This window comes from Chrysemys picta, chromosome 22 (genome assembly GCF_011386835.1).
Source record: "Chrysemys picta bellii isolate R12L10 chromosome 22, ASM1138683v2, whole genome shotgun sequence".
Lineage (NCBI taxonomy): Eukaryota > Metazoa > Chordata > Testudines > Emydidae > Chrysemys > Chrysemys picta.
The window spans coordinates 15,637,814-15,656,518 of record NC_088812.1 but is presented as its reverse complement, the minus strand read 5'-3'; the positions used below and the strand labels follow the sequence as shown (position 1 = coordinate 15,656,518).

Genomic DNA, 18,705 nt, shown 5'->3' with positions numbered 1-18,705 from the left:
CTGGGAGACGACATGGGTTGTTGTTTTTTTAGGCTGAGTCAATAGTTCTGAGTTCGGGGCTTTCAGAGAATGTATTTCTTATCGCGGAGTAGCTAGATAAAGGTACAGAGAACGAGGAAGTAACGCATTCTGTTTTCTCCTGTGACAGGTTGCCGGTCTGCAGTCAGCCATTAGTGATGCTGAGCAAGATGGTGACGGTGCCCTTAAAGATGCCCGGGAGAAATATGTTGAACTGCAGCGTGCCCTACGGAAGGCCAAGGATGAGCTGGCATGTACGCTACATGATTATCAGGAACTGCGGCATGCCACGCTGCCCTGGATATTGAGATTGCTACATACAAGACACTACTGGAGGGAGAAGAAAACAGGTGGGTGCATCAGACCAGCGTTGGATGTGGGGGAATGATCCCTGTGATAGAATTAGTATAATCATGAGGAGAAACGATGGAAGAATATTGCTAGATCTCCATTCAGGAAATTGCACTGTTCTAAAAATGTAGTTCATAGACTCATAGACTTTAAGGTCAGAAGGGACCATTATGATCGTCTAGTCTGACCTCCCGCACAACGCAGGCCACAGAATCTCACCCACCCACTCCTGTAACAAACCCCTAACCTATGTCTGAGTTATTGAAGTCCTCAAATCGTGGTTTAAAGACCTCAAGGTGCAGAGAATTCTCCAGCAAGTGACCCGTGTCCCATGCTGCAGAGGAAGGCGAAAAACCTCCAGGGCCTCTGCCAATCTGCCCTGGAGGAAAATTCCTTCCCGACTCCAAATATGGCGATCATCATGTGGGCAAGACCCACCAGCCAGAACCCAGGAAAGAATTCTCTGTAGTAACTCAGATCTCACCCCATCTAACATCCCATCACAGGCCACTGGGCATATTTACTGCTAATAATCACGGATCAGTTAATTGCCAAAATTAGGCTATCCCATCATAGCATCCCCTACATAAACTTAGCAAGCTTAGTCTTGAAGCCAGACATGTCTTTTGACCCCACTACTCCCCTTGGAAGGCTGTTCTAACTCTACTGGTTAGAAACCTTCATCTAATTTGAAGTCTAAACTTGCTAATGTCCAGTTTATATCCATTTGTTCTTGTGTCCACATTGGTACTGAGCTTAAATAATTCCTCTCCCTCCCTGGTATTTATCCCTCCGATATATTTATAAAGAGCAATCATATCTCCCCTCAGCCTTCTTTTGGTTAGGCTAAACAAGCCAAGCTCTTTGAGTCTCCCTTCATAAGATAGGTTTTCCATTCCTCGGATCATCCTAGTAGCCTTTCTCTGTACCTGTTCCAGTTTGAATTGGGAGACCAGAACTACACACAATATTCCAGATGAGGTCTCACCAGTGCCTTGTATAACTGTACTAACACCTCCTTATCTCTACTGGAAATACCTCGCCTGATGCATCCCAAGACTGCATTAGCTTTTTTAATGGCCGTATCACATTGGCGGCTCATAGTCATCCTGTGATCAACCAATACTCCGAGGTCCTTCTCCTCCTCTGTTACTTCCAACTGCTGCGTCCCCAATTTCTAACCAAAATTCTTGTTATTAATCCCTAAATTCCTAGTCTAGACGCGATCCCCGAGTGCTCTCCTGTCGACTCCTGTACTCCAGCACTGCAAGAGGTGCAAGCAGAGTCGATGGGAGAGCAGCAGCAGTCGAGACACCGTGGTGAAGACACCATGGTAAGTCGATCTAAGTACATTGACTTCAGCTACGTTACTCACGTAGCTGAAGTTGCGCAACTTAGATCGATTCCACACACGCCTAGTGTAGACCAGGGCTTAATGTGTTCTTTCTTGCAACAGTGGTCACCAGCCCCTGCAGTGGGATTGATGATTGTGGTTATGAAGATGGAATCAGAGCAGGAAGCGGAAACGGCCCTTCAGGTAGAGGATACAGCTCTGCAGGTGGGAGATATGGCTCCCGAAATGGGGGATTCAGTTGCAAAAGTAGAGGATGCACCCTCCAGAAGCGTGGCCAGCTCTGGAGGCCGGCGATACATCCCTGGAGGTGGAGACTGCTGGTTGGTTGGTCGGTATGTCCCCGCAGAAACTGGGGACATAGCTCCAGAAGTGGGGACTCCAGATGCAAGAGGTCAGTCGAAGCTGGAGGATGCAGCACTGGAGATGTCTGAACAGATGGAGGTGTAACCATTGGGTGTGCTAGACTTCACTTCATTATCCTTCTCCAGAGCCTAAAAAACCCTTCCCACAGAAAAGCACCTGGAGGCCCAGAATTCGGTCTCTAAGGATTTCCAGCAAGGATTGCACAGGGTCAACTTCCCCACATTCAAGTCCCCAAAAGAGCAAAAGGAATTAATTTAATTCTTAAGTGCCATCTTCATAAAATCTTATAAACATAATAAATAATAACTACAGTTTAATTTCTACAACATAATATGGCTACTTTATAATCCACATTCCAATGGGGGCGGCGGGAAGCGGTGGCCAGCACATCCCTCGGCCCGCGCTGCTTCCCGCAGCCCCCATCGGCTTGGAGCGGCGAACCGCGAGTGGGAGCCGCGATTGGCCAAACCTGCGGATGCGGCAGGTAAACAAACGGGCCCAGTCCGCCAGAGTGCTTACCCTGGCGGGCCGCGTGTCAAAGGTCGCCAATCCTTCCTCTAAACTTTCTTCTGTACCTGCAGTAAAATGCACGAAGAATGAATGTGTTGTTACTGAGTTTGTGACATTTCATGTGAGCGCAAGAATCTCTCATTCCCAGATTATGTAACCATGCATGGGTTGTCTACGTAGTGTTCAGATCAATCTGCTCATTAGAGATAATAAAGGAACAGGCCAAGATTTTGATCCTGTTCAGAGAACATGACATGAGTCAGAGCCTCCGCTCTGGTGCAAATTGGCGTTGCTCCACTGAAGTCAGTTGAGGTACAACTGATTCATTCCAGCCAAGGATCTTGCTCATTGTATTTAATGGAAGTTTTAAGACTTACAAAGAGTCTAGTCTCTTTAGGTTTGTATGCTACATCCATCAGGATGGTAGGAGAGTGCCTGAGGCCCACTGTTGTACGAGTTAAAAGTTGACTGCAGCTAGGGTTATTCTGAAAATAAAGTGGAAATACGATTGGTTGGTTGTGTCACTTGGAAATCCTGTGCATGATGGTTCAGAATCTCAAGTCAGATCAAAGGGAGAGCTCCAGGGCATGGGAGTAATTTTATTGTGTGCTTGAATGGATACAAACAAATTGGCAGCACCACAGAGAGCTGAAGTGGCTTGAGATTAAGTTGATAAGAACTAATGTGAGCAGCAGAGAAATAAATCAAATCATATAGAACCTAGGAGATGGTTTAAGTAGGTGAAGAATATTTTTCAAGCAGGAATAAGGTATACTTGACTCAGAAGGAAGATCTCCTTAAAGTCTGGAATAGGAAGCAGGTAATTTCTGACTCTCTTCTGGACTACATTTATGGTACATAGGAACATAATGTTCATACTGGGTCAGACCAAAGGTCCATCTAGACTAGTATCCTGTCTTCCAACAGTGGCCAATGCCAAGTGCCCCAGAGGGAATGAACAGAACAGGGAATCATCAAGTGATCCATCCCCTGTCACCCATTCCCAACGTCTGGCAAACAGAGGTTAGGGTAGAATCAATTGTCATCTGTTCTGCTCTTAAGGGGCCTAATTCTTCTACACTTCCTCAGGTTGTGTAGCAGTTTACCTCGGTGAGGAGCCCCATTGATCTCAATGAGAAGACTCATGTAGCAAAGTACTACACAATGGCCAACGTTTTCAAAAATGTCTGGGTGACTTTGGGTCGCCTCCGTTATGGGGACCCAACTGCAAACTTTTGAAAATGCCTGACTTTCCGAAAGTGCCACCTCTGACCGCAGTGTTGACATGCCTTAAGTGTAACGGAGAACCAGGCCGTAAGTGTTCTATATCAGATAGTGTAGGAACACAGGGATACAACTGGATCTACTTACATGGTAGTTAACCAGGAAACCACTTCCAGAGTAAAGACATTGCAACATTAACTATAATAGCAGCCTCCGGCATTATTAGGTGTTGATTTTCCAAATATGGAACACTTCTTTCCATGATAAGGGTAAACAGCCCTACTCTTACCTCACATGTAAGCAGTAGAAAAGCAAGCTCCGTTCTTAACAAAGGAACATGACTGAGCAATTAAGCAAACTCAGTATGCTCATCTGGAGGTGTATGTGTGTCTCAGTTGAGAATGGAGTGGGGACCATGTTGCCGTACAGTGGAGAAGGTGCTGCCACCTGCTACACAACAGTGGAATAGCAGGGAATTGATGAAGAGTTTGTAGTTTCTTCCATTTCTAGGCTATGATTCAACAGGACAGTTAAGCGTGTACTTAACTTTAAAGATTTGATTAGTCCCACTGAAGGTCAATATCTTAGAATTCGGCCAGAGGTCACACCAATAAATCATCAGGATAACATCAAAAGTAAGTTTAGATGTCCAGTTATGTCCTGCAACCCCAGCAAAAGGGAGAAAGGACTTTGCCATTTGAACATACTCTGCACCATAAACTAAAGTTGCAATGTCAGAGTGAAGCTGTAACCTTGGGAGTTTAATACAAGCCTGGAGTGCTCAGTATTAATTTTTTAAATCCTTGCGGGCCCCCACCTTCTGCACTCGAAGTGCCAGAGTGGGGAATCAGCCTTAACACCCCCTGTGCTGTGTCCCCGGCTCAGGCTGGGGCTGCACCGCCCACCCTCCTGGCGCTCCGGAGCTGGGGAGGCTAGTCTGGGGCAAGGGCTGATGGCTGCAGTGAGTTGGGTCTGGCCTCCAGCAGAGGGTGGGTGCATGGAATGGGCAGGGCCTCAGGCGGAAGGGCCTGGGCTGGGAGCTAGCCTCCCACAGCCTGCGGTTCACACACCACCCTTGACCAGCATGTTTTGGTAGTGATGCCACTGATGCCAATGGAGTTCGTGTGTTGTAAAACCTGTGCAAACAAGATCAGGAAAACCTGGAGATAGTGATCAGGTGAGCAGTGGACTATCATGCTCAGGTACAGGGATATAGAGTAAGAATGGATACAGTTCTGGCAGTAGTGAACCCTTAGCCATATTTTAGAACTCGGATAGTCCTAAACTGCAAATAGAGGGAGGTAAACAGTAAATCAGGCTGTGATCTATTCACAGTGAATCAATATGGAGATTACAATTTAGCATTCCTCCTATCATGCTGCAGAAATGTAAGAATGCTCTTCGCCTAGAGAATCAGTTCTATTGGGGCACCCGCATTCTCTCTCTCTCTTTTTGGCCTGCCTTTGTAGAGCATGTTTAGAACTATTACTCCAGATTCAGATGGGTGTAACCAAGACCTAGATGTGGTCACTAGTGTTCGTTTTATTCAGGCTTTGATTTATGTGCATTTTTACAGCCCTGGGTATCTCTCTTAATCCGGTATTTGGGAGTCCCATTAAGCCAGGCATTTATTACCACTGTAGTTCTGGAGGGTGAAGGACAGCCTCTTGAAGAAGATCAAAGTATGCTTCTGTTTTGCTACAGCATCCCATTTACACATTAATTACTATGCACAGGTACATCGTGTACACATCAGCTACTTTGCTTGTCTAATCGCAGTGTGTATATATGTGTGTGTGTGCGCGCGCACGCGCAGGCTTTACGTTGGGAATCACTATTTTTGTGCTCAGAAGTTGAGATTCAAACAATGTGAAAACTAAGAGCGAACATAGGTCTAGAAGACACCGGATCATTGAGTCCAGGCCCCTGTTATAAGCTGAAGCAATGAATCCTTTGAGAAATAATGAACAACGAAAAGCTTTGAGAAGTTCTCCTGTTACGGGCAACTCCTTCAGAAGCCCTATGCACCGGTTAAGACCCACTTACGCCCACTTTGGAGGATTCAGCACCAAAGGAGTGACTATTTTAAGGAGCGCTCAACAGTTTCACGTTGTCTTTGTGTGTTACGCAGGTGTAAGATCCCCAGCGTCTCTTGGAAAATGTCTCCGCAAAGGTTTGCTGAGCAAGCTTGAAACCTGCCTATTTGAAAGACCACCACTCTCCACATGCCATAATGTCATAGCTGGGATCATAGAATCATAGAATATCAGGGTTGGAAGGGACCTCAGGAAGTCGTCTAACCCCCTGCCCAAAGCAGGGCTAATCCCCAACTAAATCATCCCAGCCAGGGCTTTGTCAAGCCGGGCCTTAAAAACCTCTAAGGAAGGAGATTCCACCGCCTCCTAGGTAACCGATTCCAGTACTTCACCACCCTCCTAGTGAAAAAGTTTTTCCTAATATCCAACCTAAACCTCCCCCACTGCAACTTGAGACCATTACTCCTTGTTCTGTCATCTGCCACCACTGAGAACAGTCTAGATCCCTCCTCTTTGGAACCCCCCTTCAGGTAGTTGAAAGCAGCTATCAAATCCCCCCTCATTCTTCTCTTCTGCAGACTAAACAATCCAGTTCCCTCAGCCTCTCCTCATAAGTCATGTGTTCCAGCCCCCTAATCATTTTTGTTGCCCTCCGCTGGACTCTCTCCAATTTTTCCACATCCTTCTTGTAGTGTGGGGCCCCAAACTGGACACAGTATTCCAGTACTCCACAGCACTCCAGGATAAGTCGAGTCCCCCTTGAGCTTGTCCCCCTTTGTTATAAAGGGGTGAGAGCAGCTGGCAGGGTGTTCTGTGAAACAGCTCTTTTCTTTTGGAATGCCCGCTGTGGACTGAAATAGCCACATTTGTTTGACCTTCTGCCTATACTTGAAAGCCCATCAGTCCGAGCAGGCTCTGAGAGAGGCCCAAGGCAGCGGAGAAAGTGCAGAGGCAGTTGAAGTTGCGTTGGTCATTTGGCTGGTGATTAAATGATGTGTCAGGGAGTGGAAGAAATGTTGCTGTTACACCAATTGCTCCTTGGTTGTATCGCCTACGTTCCTGTGGTTCTTCAATGTTTGCATGGGTGCGTTTTGGTGCTGGACATTTGTATCTGACCAAAAATCTTAATAAACAAGCTGTACGGTGACATATTAACACGAGAGAGGAGTCCGAAGTGCTTGCCGCTTTCCGTCTCTGGATGCTCAGTGATCGTCGTGCCACAGGAGGAAGGAAAGATTTCTTGCGATAATGCAGCACAGGTCCTTGCCAAGATAGATTGGGAGAATGATGGCCTGAAGGGAACTTTGCTGTTCTCCATTTAGATGACAAGACGATACAGAGCTTGTTAAAATTGCAAGCCAGATGACGCTTCTTCAAAAACAAGGGAGGCACCCTGTCCACATTCTGCTCCCAGTCTAGTTTCAATAACAACACCCAAAAGTCTTCTGCACTGAGTTCCCAAAAGCCAAGCAGAAAATGAAATTTGTCTGAATTTTCTCCTTTCAGGGTATTGGTGACTTGTTCATCTCTTTAGGATTGGCTGAGACCGCACAGCCAAACAACCTTTTTGAAGAGAATTTACTCATTAATTAACTTCCTCACAAGAGCTAAGAGATAGGAATGCTCTCTTCATTAGCTGGATGAGGTGTAGAAATGCAATGAACCTCATGTTTTTACTGAGATTCCACTGTGGTCTGTTTTCATTACTTGTACATGTTCCCAACCGAACATAAAGAAATTATGATTTTATTTGAGCAGGTATAAAAACTCTTATATAATGGGTGTCAAGGGGCAGGCATATTAAGTGGACCCAACTGACGATCTGTCGGATAAGCTTAGTAGGTTCTACCGAATGCTATAGATTTTTTTGGTTCAGTGGCAGGGCCGGCTCTGGCTTTTTTGTCAGCGCGGCAGGGGAGGGCGGCCAGAGCGCTGCGGGGAGGGCGGTGAGCCCCGGCTGGGGCTCCGCTCTCCCCGGCGGCCGGGGGCACGGCCGGAGCCCTGGGAGGAGGGCGGAGTGCCCAGCCGGGGCTCTGCTCTCCCCGGCGGCCAGAGCGCCGGGGGGAGGGCGGCGAGTCCCGGCCGGGGCTCCGCTCTCCCCGGCGGCCGGGAGGGCGGCCGGAGCCCTGGGAGGAGGGCGGAGTGCCCAGCCGGGGCTCCGCTCTCCCCGGCGGCCAGAGCACCGCAGGGAGGGCGGCGAGCCCTGGCCGTGGCCCCGCTCTCCCCAGCGGCCAGAGCCGGAGCGCCGCGCCGCCCCCCTCCAGGTGCTGCCCCAAGCACAAGCTTGGTGGGCTGGTGCCTGGAGCCGGCCCTGTTCAGTGGCCAAACTAAAAAAATCTATTACAAAACTGTTTAGTTTTGAAACTGGTTTTTTTGTTCCCCTCCCCCCCAAAACAAATCAAATAAACAAAAAAAACAATAGTTTCAGGTAGAATGAAATATTTTGTTCGAACTGAAGCTAAATTTTGTTTGGTTTTTCAATTCAGTTTCATTACGTTGGATATTTTTTTACTCTTTACAATGATTTTTAAAATCAAATCTGGCTAATGTTTTGAAATGAAAAATCAAAATGATTTATTTCATTTTTTTTCCCCAGGCAAAGCTCTTTGCGGAATTTAACGTGATTTTGTAAATAGCTTTGGTCACCCCGGAAATGCATTTTTCTGCCAAGTTTACGGTTTGACTGAAAAAGGTCACCAAACATGAGCCCAACACACTGGCGGGAGGAAAAAGGACAGCTCCTGAAACTATAGCCGTAAAATGCAAATCTGCAGAATGTACTGTCACATTATAAAACCCAAGGGACAGAGGAATAAAAACCACAATTGCAAACAAACTATGAGGACTCTCATGAATACATCCGCCAAGCTATAATTAGTATAAAATGAGAATACTTTAAACAAGAATATCTTCTGAGCAAAGCTTGCAAACAAAGCATTTTAAATGCGTTATTATTTCATAAGTGGTTAATGTTTACTATGAAGCTTTGCATGTTGCAAAGCATATACTGCTGCTAGGCAAACCAAACCCTTGAAAACTTGAAATTAATTTTCTGATCCAACCAAGCCCAGCTTCACTATCATATATAAGGGGTAGTGTCAAGGTGTCACATCAGAGGAGTCCTTTCTCCTTCGCTTTTTGCTGCTGTCACGCACCGCAGCTCCCGATACTTATTCCCGCTTCAAATACGCCGCCATGAACAGACAGACGTTTTTTGCAAGCTCCACCGTTGGACGAAAGGGCTTCAGTTCCACGTCTGACGTCCTAAGCGGACACAGAACCTGTGTGGCCTCGGTAGGCCCGCCGGTCGAAAGATGTAAAGTTGGTGGCTACAGCAGCAGGAGCGTCTGCCACCTGGGTGGAAGCACAAGAATTGCCGATGTTGTGGGCTGCCCTACTGGTGCTGGATGCTATGGAGGTTATGGGGATGGTGGCACAGCTTGGGGCAGTGTTGGTTATGGCAGCTCTGGAGGTTTTAGCGGCAGGGTAGGTCTTTGCGGACCCAGAGGCTATGGAACTTTTGGAGGTTATGCCGATTGCAGGAGCGATGGTATCCGAGGGGTCAGCGTCAACGAGTCCCTCCTGAAGCCGCTCTGCGTGGGAGTTGACCCACAAGAACATCAGGCACGAGAACACGAGAGGGAGCAGATGAAGACCCTGAACAACCAATTTGCCTGCTTCATTGACAAGGTGAGAGCATCGATGTTTTCTATATTTCCTTTAATAAAACAAAGAGAATGGCCCATGGTGCAGATTTCTAATCCGGATTTGCATCCAGATCCAAATTTCCCCATGTTCAGACTGTGACCTTTGGAACAAGAGCATAAGATTGTCCTTGGATTGGGGCCTAGTCAAATCCCTACTGAAATCAGTGGAAAGACACCCAAATTCACTTAACTGGATTTGGATCATGCCCTGAGACAGAGCCACTGCGGTACTTAACTCTTTGGAAAGTCTCCGTCACTTGAAGGCTTTAAATCAAGGCTAGATGACTTTCTAAAAGATCTACTCTGTCTCAACCAGAAGTTATGAAGGGGGGGTTCCGAAGAGGATGGAGCTCGGCTGTTCTCAGTGGTGGCAGATGACAGAACAAGGAGCGATGGTCTCAAGTTGCAGTGGGGGAGGTCTAGGTTGGATATTAGGAAACACTATTTCACTAGGAGGGTGGTGAAGCACTGGAATGGGTTACCTAGGGAGGTGGTAGAATCTCCATCCTTAGATGTTTTTAAGGCCTGGCTTGACAAAGCACTGGCTGGGATGATTTAGTTGGTGTTGGTCCTGCTTTGAGCAGGGGGTTGGACTAGATGACCTCCCGAGGTCTCTTCCAACCCTAATATTCTAAGATTCTATGATGCAGGAACTGTTGGGTAAAATTCTATGGCTTGTGTTATGTCAGGTCAGACTAGATGACTGAAGTGGTTCCTCTTGCCTTAACATCTACGAAGCTATTAAATAAACAATATGAAAGACCAAGTGTGCCTGGGTGATGGTTGTCTGCAGTCACCCTTCAAGTCTGTTGTTTCCACATTCTCCAATGAGGTCTGCGTTAAAGTTCTACGGCCATTGAGAATGTTTTGTGCTAAGTGGAACAGAAACAATGGCACTATTGTTTTCATCCAAGGATGGGAAACGTAGTGGGTTTTTTTGGAGTCATTATTTAGTTTATTGAAAGGAATGCAACATCTGGCCTTGATTCCATTCACAAGAATAATTGTAGTGAAGTCAATGGAATGGGATGGTTATGAAAAGATCCTCCTCCTCCTTGATTTGCAATTTGCTGGGCACTACCTGGGCAATCACCACTCAATGACACCGAACGAGTTTATGATCCTCTTACATTCAGCATTACTCTCCTTCGAAGTACCTGGACGAGGAGACAAAGATAGAGCTTTAGACTTAAATTTATTTCCTTGGCCTTTTGATGTTTATATTTGACACACAAAGTTATATTAATATCAGTCTTGGGCATTGATTTAGTTGGTGCTGGTCCTGCTTTGAGCAGGGGATTGGACTAGATGACCTCCTGAGGTCTCTTCCAACCCTAATATTCTATGATTCTATGATTTCAATACCATTGGGATACATGTAATATGAAGGTGAATGGAATACAGTATTTGTTAGCTTAAAATGTATTCAACTTCGATATATATTTATGATTACTCAGAGGAGGGGAGAGTTACTATTAAGTATCATTTCCCAAAGATCTGCTTCCTTTGGCCTTCTAGTTGCCAAATACTCTGTTCCTGCCTCTGGAATAGCAATAACAGTTCCTGAATCAAAAAGGACAGTTTAACTTAGGGTCTTTCTTTCTTCGGTGGCAGCTTTCGGAGATTTAAAAAATGGCTGAATTTTGGTTTACAGGTTCGACACCTGGAGCAGCAGAACAAGGTGCTGGAGACCAAATGGAACCTCTTGCAGCAGTGTGTTCCTCCAGCCCCACAGAAAAATCTCGAGCAGTGCTTTGAGAATTATATCTGCAGCCTGAGGAAGCAGCTCGAGGATTTGTTAAGTGACAAGGAACAACTGACCTGTGAAGAGTCTGCATCAAGGAAGCTTGTGGATGAATTCAAATGCAAGTAAGAGATTATCCATCATTTGCTTTCTTCTCAGTTTGCTCTATTTCTTGTGATCTCCTTTAGCTGCTGTGGGAAATGAAAAAAAATTGTGGCCTGATTCACCACTGAATTATTCCAGTCTTTAGCTGGTATGACTATTGTAGTAGGAAGAGAGCCTGAGACATAAGTCCTTGTATTAGAGGCCTGGTATGAGGCCTGAGGCCTGAACTAAAGTAGTGGTCAAAACTTTTCCAATATGAAGCGAAGTCAGGTTGTGAGCAAGAGGCAGGCCATGCTCACAGAATTTGGCAAGCACAGGGCTGATATTGCAAAAACACATATTCCAGAAGGGTGGTACCAGAACACCTCAATACTAGCACATTCCCCACAGATAACAGGAACACACTGACCCATCCTAAAGATAAGGTCAGGATAACAGCATAATGAATAAAAATGTTTTAATCAAACCAACATGTACAAGGCATTGAGTGGCACTCAAATACGTCAGCGGTGGCACCCTGATTTGTAATTTGTTTGTATCCGTGTATAAAAATGTATCTCAAAGGGAGTGTCTTTGGCCAGCCTACGGAGCAGTGGAAAGTCCCACCAGTGACTGAGCTGCGTCCATTGTCACAAGCATACATGTCTTAGTATCTTCGGAGAGTCTTCCAGGTGCCATTACCGTGCTTTGTTGACAATAAACTTGGCCGGGCACCTTTGCTACTAAACCAAGTCTTGTGGTCTTATTGAGCAGTTCGATCGAAGCCTGCTGTAGGTGCTATCTGGCCAGAGCCAGTGCAGCACACAGAGAGAACACACGCATGCCGCCAAATATCTAACAACAGCGATATCAATTGAAATAGCATTTGCGATTGGTGAAACAGACCCAATGTTGATTTCAAATTGAAAGAGAAAAATGTTGCCCATGTGTGTTATGGCAGTTGGCAAAACAAGCACCGACCCACCGCTGTCTCTTCTCTTTTCCCACAGGTACGAAGAGGAAATCAGCAGGCGCACAGCGGCAGAGACCGAGTTTGTGGTGCTCAAGAAGGTGAGAAATTCAGGTGGCTAAAAGAGGAAGCGAGGATCTGTAAATATAGCTATAACCATTTTGCATGGATGCCGCAGCAGTAGGAAGTTATTAGAAGATACCTGATGATGGTAGCATGAGGAAAAGGCACATCTTTGCACACATACTGGACAGGGTGGAAAAAGGATATAGATGGGAATGGGAGAAGAAGTTGAACGTCATTTAAGCTAGCATCATAGCAAATCACAAGCAAGCATAACACACTCAAGTTGCTGTTCATGTCATTATTTGTAAGTGGGGCCTGACGGAGAGAGCAAAAACGGTTGTAGCTGGACAGCAATGGAATAATAAAGGCCCACTAATGACTGATATTTTAATCATCTAAAGAGGTGCATCTTAATTTTTCTTCCTCGCTAGATCCATTGTAGGTAGATCTCAGAAAATGAGACAAAAACACTGAATATTTAGAGTTCATATTTAAACTTTCATTAGTCAATACTGGGTTTTCCACCAAGTCCTAAGTACCGAAGAGGACTTTTCCTCCCCATTGACTTTGAGGTGGGTTGATTTTCCTCTGGGAGGCCCGTGAGCCCCTTGAGGAAGCCTGCCAAATCGAGACAATCTGTTCCACAAGCCTGATGGAAACAGACAACAGGCTTTGCCTCCGATACTGTTTCCCCAGTGTTTTGGAATACCTGTGGCCTTTTTTCCTCAGGAGGCGGACGGTACCTTGCTGCACAAGGAAGAGCTAGAGGTGAACACGACCTTGTCGAAGCAGAAGCTGGAATTTCTGAGATGTGTGTTTGATGAGGTAAGGATTCTTCTCATGCTGCCTGCCATGGAAATTCAGTACCATGTTTCTCCTTGAAATCACCATCATGTTGCATAGAGGCCAGATTACTAGAGGCAGCAAGGACTCCATAGCTAGAAACTCCACCTGGGTGATTGCCTCTAGGAAACATTTACTAATCATCCCCTAAACATGGAATTATGAAGCCTATATAATGTTACGCCATAATGCATGAATCTTCACCCTGGATCTATCTGGTGACAATGCCTGGGAACAATGAGACCTGTCTTTTCCTCCCCAAATCCATCAGAAATTGGACATGTCCTACCTACCTGGTTGCCCTGCCCCTACTCCTAAGAGGAAAGACTTCTGTATTTCTCATAGGCAAAGCCCTTTATGTTGGTCTTTGGTTGCAGGATCGGAACTAGCCCAGTGAAGAGAGACCCTTTGTCCTTGAGTGAACATCTTGGAAGTATGGATAAGGGAGGGGGCTTTAAATGACACCTAAGACTTTATGCAATTGCAGGAGAGAGCTCAGATGGATGGCCAGTTCTGCGACACGGCAGTTATTGTGAAAATGGACAACAGCAGAGACCTGGACACGGACTGCATAATCAAGAATGTTGAAGGCTGGTATAAAGAGATTGCTCAGAGGAGCAAAGAAGAAGTTGATGTTTTGTACCAAACCAGGGTGAGTCGCAAATGAGACAGGTACGATACAGGCTATTGTATGATGCAAGTTCAATTAACCATCAGTTTGTTTCTGGATACCAGTTCGAGGAGCTTCAGGACCAAAGGGGCAGATTCTGTGAGGATCTAGAGAGAAACAAGCATGAGATTGCAGAACTAACCCGTCTGATCCAGAAGCTGCAGGGTGAGACTGACCACGTAAAGAAACAGGTAGGAGTGATTAGAAGTTTTGATTTTCCGATGAATGTGCCAGATTTGGTGTATTAGTATGGATGATATATTGGAATACAGTATGGCTGGGAATTATGGTCTGGTTCTGAATGATGCCGTTGTGTCTGTGGCATGAACCAAGACTGATCTGAGATGGCTGCTAGGTTGGAATGAATGAGGCCAAGTGTTTTTAAAAAAACAACACCACCACAATTCGAAGTATTATAGAAGATAGGATTGCCAACCCTCCAGGATTGTCCTGGAGAATCCAGGAATGAAAGATTAATCCCTAATTAAAGATGATGCCATGTGATGAAACCTAGGAGTACGTCCAACCAAAACTGGCAACCCTAATAGAAGATGGCTACAACAACTCTGCAAACAGGATCCACACTGAAGCCCTTAAGACGTAATTTCACTTCTTCAACTTATTGAGTAGACTTTCTGTCTAGCCAAATTCAAGGATTTCGAGAATCGCCATCACCTCTCGCTTGTCAAGGAAAGGAGTGGGGATGGGAAAAGGGAAATTACATGGAATAAAAGGGAAAGTGATTTTGGGCTTTACTTTCAAGCACATTCAGGCCCCTGTCACCCCTCTGCCAGTGGCCATATAGTGGGTATCAATTACATTTACTTTGTTTTGACGGCCCCTTTACACTGCCAGAGCTGGGGCCTGAGTGTATATGAGAATCAGCTTCTCTCCCTTCTTATTCAACCAGGTTGATTCTTCTTACCACCCTTTGAAAATTAGGGAGGATAACTCTAAGGATGAGCATTAGTGAGAGCAGTAGTATTATCACAAGCAAGCCTTTTCTTTCTCATGTCCGGTCTTCTCAAAGACGGCGCTTTCTTCCTTGTCTTCGGTTTCCCTTTCAGTTCCATCCTCTGCCACAATTTAGCACCTGCTAGATGCAGTGAGAGGAACTGCAAGGCAGGCCCTGTTGGTCTCTTGAAAAAATAAAGTTGTTCAGCCAATCAGAACCCAGCAGGCTCAGATAAAAGTTGCTACAGGGCCTGAGCAGGTCAGTTCCAGGATGGGACCAGACGAGTGAAAAAAGGGGCTGCTCTCTGGCCAAGGGAACTAGGCAATTAGCCAGAGGTTATCTCTGGCTCTACTTACGTAGTTGGGATTGTAGAGGGAGAAGAACCTGAGGGCATTGGCGCTGAGATAGGGCTGGAGATAAAAGTACTGGTAGAAAGGCTCAGGGAAAGTGAAGGATTGCGGTAAGCAGTACATGGCTGCTATGTATAAAGTCCCTGGGTAGGACCCCAGAGTAGTGGGCAGGCCCAGGTTCCCCTACTGGCCACAAGTAAAGTGGTATCAACCCCACAAAGGAGACAGTATTTAAAGGGGCCCAGAGCCAGGATAGAAGGCCCTACTAAGGGCAAATAGATCATGTAATGCCCACCCCAGAAGGAGGTCATTTGGACTTGGTGACTTGGCCAGAGGGCCAAGCTGCTGAAGTCCCACCAAGGTTGGCTGGCAGCCTGAAGGGGACACCAGGGGTGAGAAAAGGTCTGTGGTACCACACCCAGCCACTCAGAGGTGCTCAAGAGGTGAGTGCCCCCATTACAGAGACCTATGGGAATACCATAGAATAGTGGATACATCACCAAACCCAGCACCTAGCCTTTGATAGTGGCCAAAACTTCACGCCTTTGAGGGAGATGCCAAAATTGTGCCATACTGCTAAGCAATGTCATCTGTCCTGTAACAGGCAGAGCTTATTATGGACACTTGGAGTACCTTGAAAGAAGGCCATGAAATGAGGTATACAGCTTCCAAGATGTTAGGCTTTCCTCAGCCATGTATCTATTCTTCTGAATTTGGAACTGAAACTTGGGAAGCGAATCCAGAGGCTGATGGCTCGGAACTCTGGTAGAGACACCCAAACACATCAGTAATGTCTTCCGTTTTCTCCCTTGGCAGATTGCCTGTCTGCAAACAGCCATTTGTGATGCTGAGCAGCGCGGCGATTGTGCTCTTAAAGATGCTCGAGGTAAACACATGGAACTGCAGAACGCTCTCCAGAGGGCCAAGGATGAGCTGGCATGCATGCTGCGTGATTACCAGGCACTCCTGAACGTCAAGCTGGCCCTGGATATCGAGATCACCACATACAAGAAACTGCTGGAAGGAGAAGAAAGCAGGTGGGTGCCAAATACCATAAAGCTCAACGATGGAACAATCTCTAAGTGACTTTCCAATGATGAAGATGAGGATTACCTAGGAAATCCAAACAGCTACCAGGGCTCCATTGCACAAGTATTTACGAGACAGTGCCTCTGTCCTGGACATGACACAATGCAGGGGATGAGAGAGACACCTAGGGATGGAATGGGTTGGTTGGTAGGCTGAAGTGACAGTAAAATGAAGTAAAGCTAATTACATAAGAACATAAGAACGGCCATACCGGGTCAGACCAAAGGTCCATCTAGCCCAGTATCCTGTCTACCGACAGTGGCCAATGCCAGGTGCCCCAGAGGGAGTGGACCAACAGGTAATGATCAAGTGATCTCTCTCTTGCCATCCATCTCCACCCTCTGACAAACAGAGGCTAGGGACACCATTCCTTACCCATATTGATGGGATGAAATAGTCATCTTTCTTTTCTTTCCCCACAGGATATGTTTGGGGACGCCTGTGAGTGTATGTAAGTAAGCCGAGGATTTACAATTGGGATATTCCAAGTTTGGGGTTTTTTTCTGCGAGAGTGCTAGCTTTCTGCTCAACTTACTGCACCTGTGTTTTTCTTGCAGCTGTGGTCACCAACTCCTCAAACATAGCTGGAGACAGTGGTACCATGGTTGGAGTTGGAAGCGGATGTGGTTACGGCTCTTTAAGTAGAGGCTACAGCTCTGGGCATGGAAGATGCGGCTCCCCAGGTGGGGGTTTCAGCTCCAAAAGTTTAGGAGTCTGCCCCAGAAGTGTAGTCAGCGTTGCAGGTAGCCAAAAATTCCCTGAAGGTGCAGACTTCTATCCACCTGGAGGGTTCAGCTCCAGAAGTGGCAGTTGCATATCCAGAGGTGTGGTCAGCTCTGTGTGTAGCCACCACCTCCCGGGAGGTGTGCATTGGTGTCCACCTGGAGGAGTCGTCTCCGGAGGTGGGGGTTACGGTTCTAAAGTCGTAACCAGCTCTGTAGGCACAGGACAAGTCTCTGGAGGTGTAGCCTGCAGCCCAGATGGAGGAGGGTACATCACCAGTAGTGGATATCCTGGAAATGGAGTTTGCACCGTTGAAACCGGAGGATTCATCATCCAATATTTAGGTAGCTCTCCAGCTGGAGGACCCAGCACTGGAGCTGTAGATAACTCTGGAGCTGGGCCATGCCACACTGGAGTTCCGGGAAGTTGTGAAGTGGTGAGAGAAACCGGCATAGCTCCGTAGGGGGATGTAACTCTGGATTTGTAGGCCGCACAGCCAGGAATACCACAATCCAAAGCTTAAGCACAAAGTCACCCTTTCCAAAATGATATGAAATGAATTCTCAGCCAGCTGACCGCAACACAAATCACAAAATCCCTGACCGACTATAAGCATTCATTAGGATAAGAGAGATGTCTCAGGGAGGTTCTATTTTCAGTAGTCTCCTCATTCTGAATGTCCATTCCTTAGACGCCTTGCTAACAGGTGTTTACAGCAGTATTACTTCCTTCAGCTCAAAGTGTCTTTGTATTTCAGTGCTGCCTTGAGGCATTTTCTATGCTGCAAAACCGCCCTCCCATGGGCCAATCATTTGCGTTGCCCTCTCTCTGGGTTTTCTTGCAACTGGCAGTTTTATGAATCATGCAATTTGTACATGGAAACATACTCTTCCTACAGCACCTTCCAAAGTGATTCAGAAAGGAGAACAGTGATTTGACTTTCCCAGATGGTACTGAGAAGAGAATTTTTCTCTCTCTGTAAAATGGGGAACTTAGTTTCTAGAGCTGTTAACGATGTGTATTCCAAAAAGGAAATGTCAAATTTTAACCAGAGAAATCTCCATGTCCAAGCTCATTTTTGTTTGCAGTTAAACAACGGGTGTTTAATTTAGCTTGCTTGCCGCTAAATACGTGTCATCCTTATTTGATTGTGCACCGAACTGTGCTTTTCCTGGGCTTGATTTTCAAAAGCCTTCTGCTGTAGAACTGGGTTGAATAATTGATTTTTCAGTTTGGTGGCTGAAGCGAATAATCGTTTCGTTTTGAACTGAGACCGAATTTGCTTTGTTTTGTTTTTTCTCACCAAAATGAAAAACTGAAAGCATTTCACTCAGGTGGAAACTAAATGTTTTGAACGTCAAATCGAAATGATGTTTTCTAGACAAAACGTTGAATCGAACTGACGTTTTCTAAACAGAATGTGGAATTGAAAAGACACTTTCCAATGGGTTAGTTTTGATTTTTTCTAACTGAATTATTTCACTCTTTTAGAAATTTTAACTTGAAGGGTGGTTTTTTTCAGCTGAGACTATTTGCCAAATTCAACCCAAATTCATATATAGTTTTCATGTCCTAAAAAATGCATTTTTCTTCCAATTTTCTCTTTGACAGTTTTTCTCCCCCAAGGTCTACTCAGCACCTCCAAATG

At 46.0% G+C, this 18,705-nt stretch overlaps 1 protein-coding gene across 1 annotated transcript; it reads left to right on the top strand.

The window, feature by feature from the left end:
• The first annotated feature begins 8,975 nt into the window (after positions 1–8,975).
• Positions 8,976–18,311, top strand: LOC101938554 (keratin, type II cytoskeletal 4-like). Its single transcript, XM_024106321.2, has 9 exons — positions 8,976–9,546; positions 11,218–11,432; positions 12,402–12,462; positions 13,157–13,252; positions 13,758–13,922; positions 14,006–14,131; positions 16,062–16,282; positions 16,757–16,785; positions 16,892–18,311. The coding sequence occupies exons 1-9, from the start codon at positions 9,052–9,054 to the stop codon at positions 17,518–17,520; spliced, it is 2,037 nt and encodes a 678-aa protein (XP_023962089.2). The 5' UTR covers positions 8,976–9,051; the 3' UTR covers positions 17,521–18,311.
• The last annotated feature ends 394 nt before the right edge of the window (positions 18,312–18,705 follow it).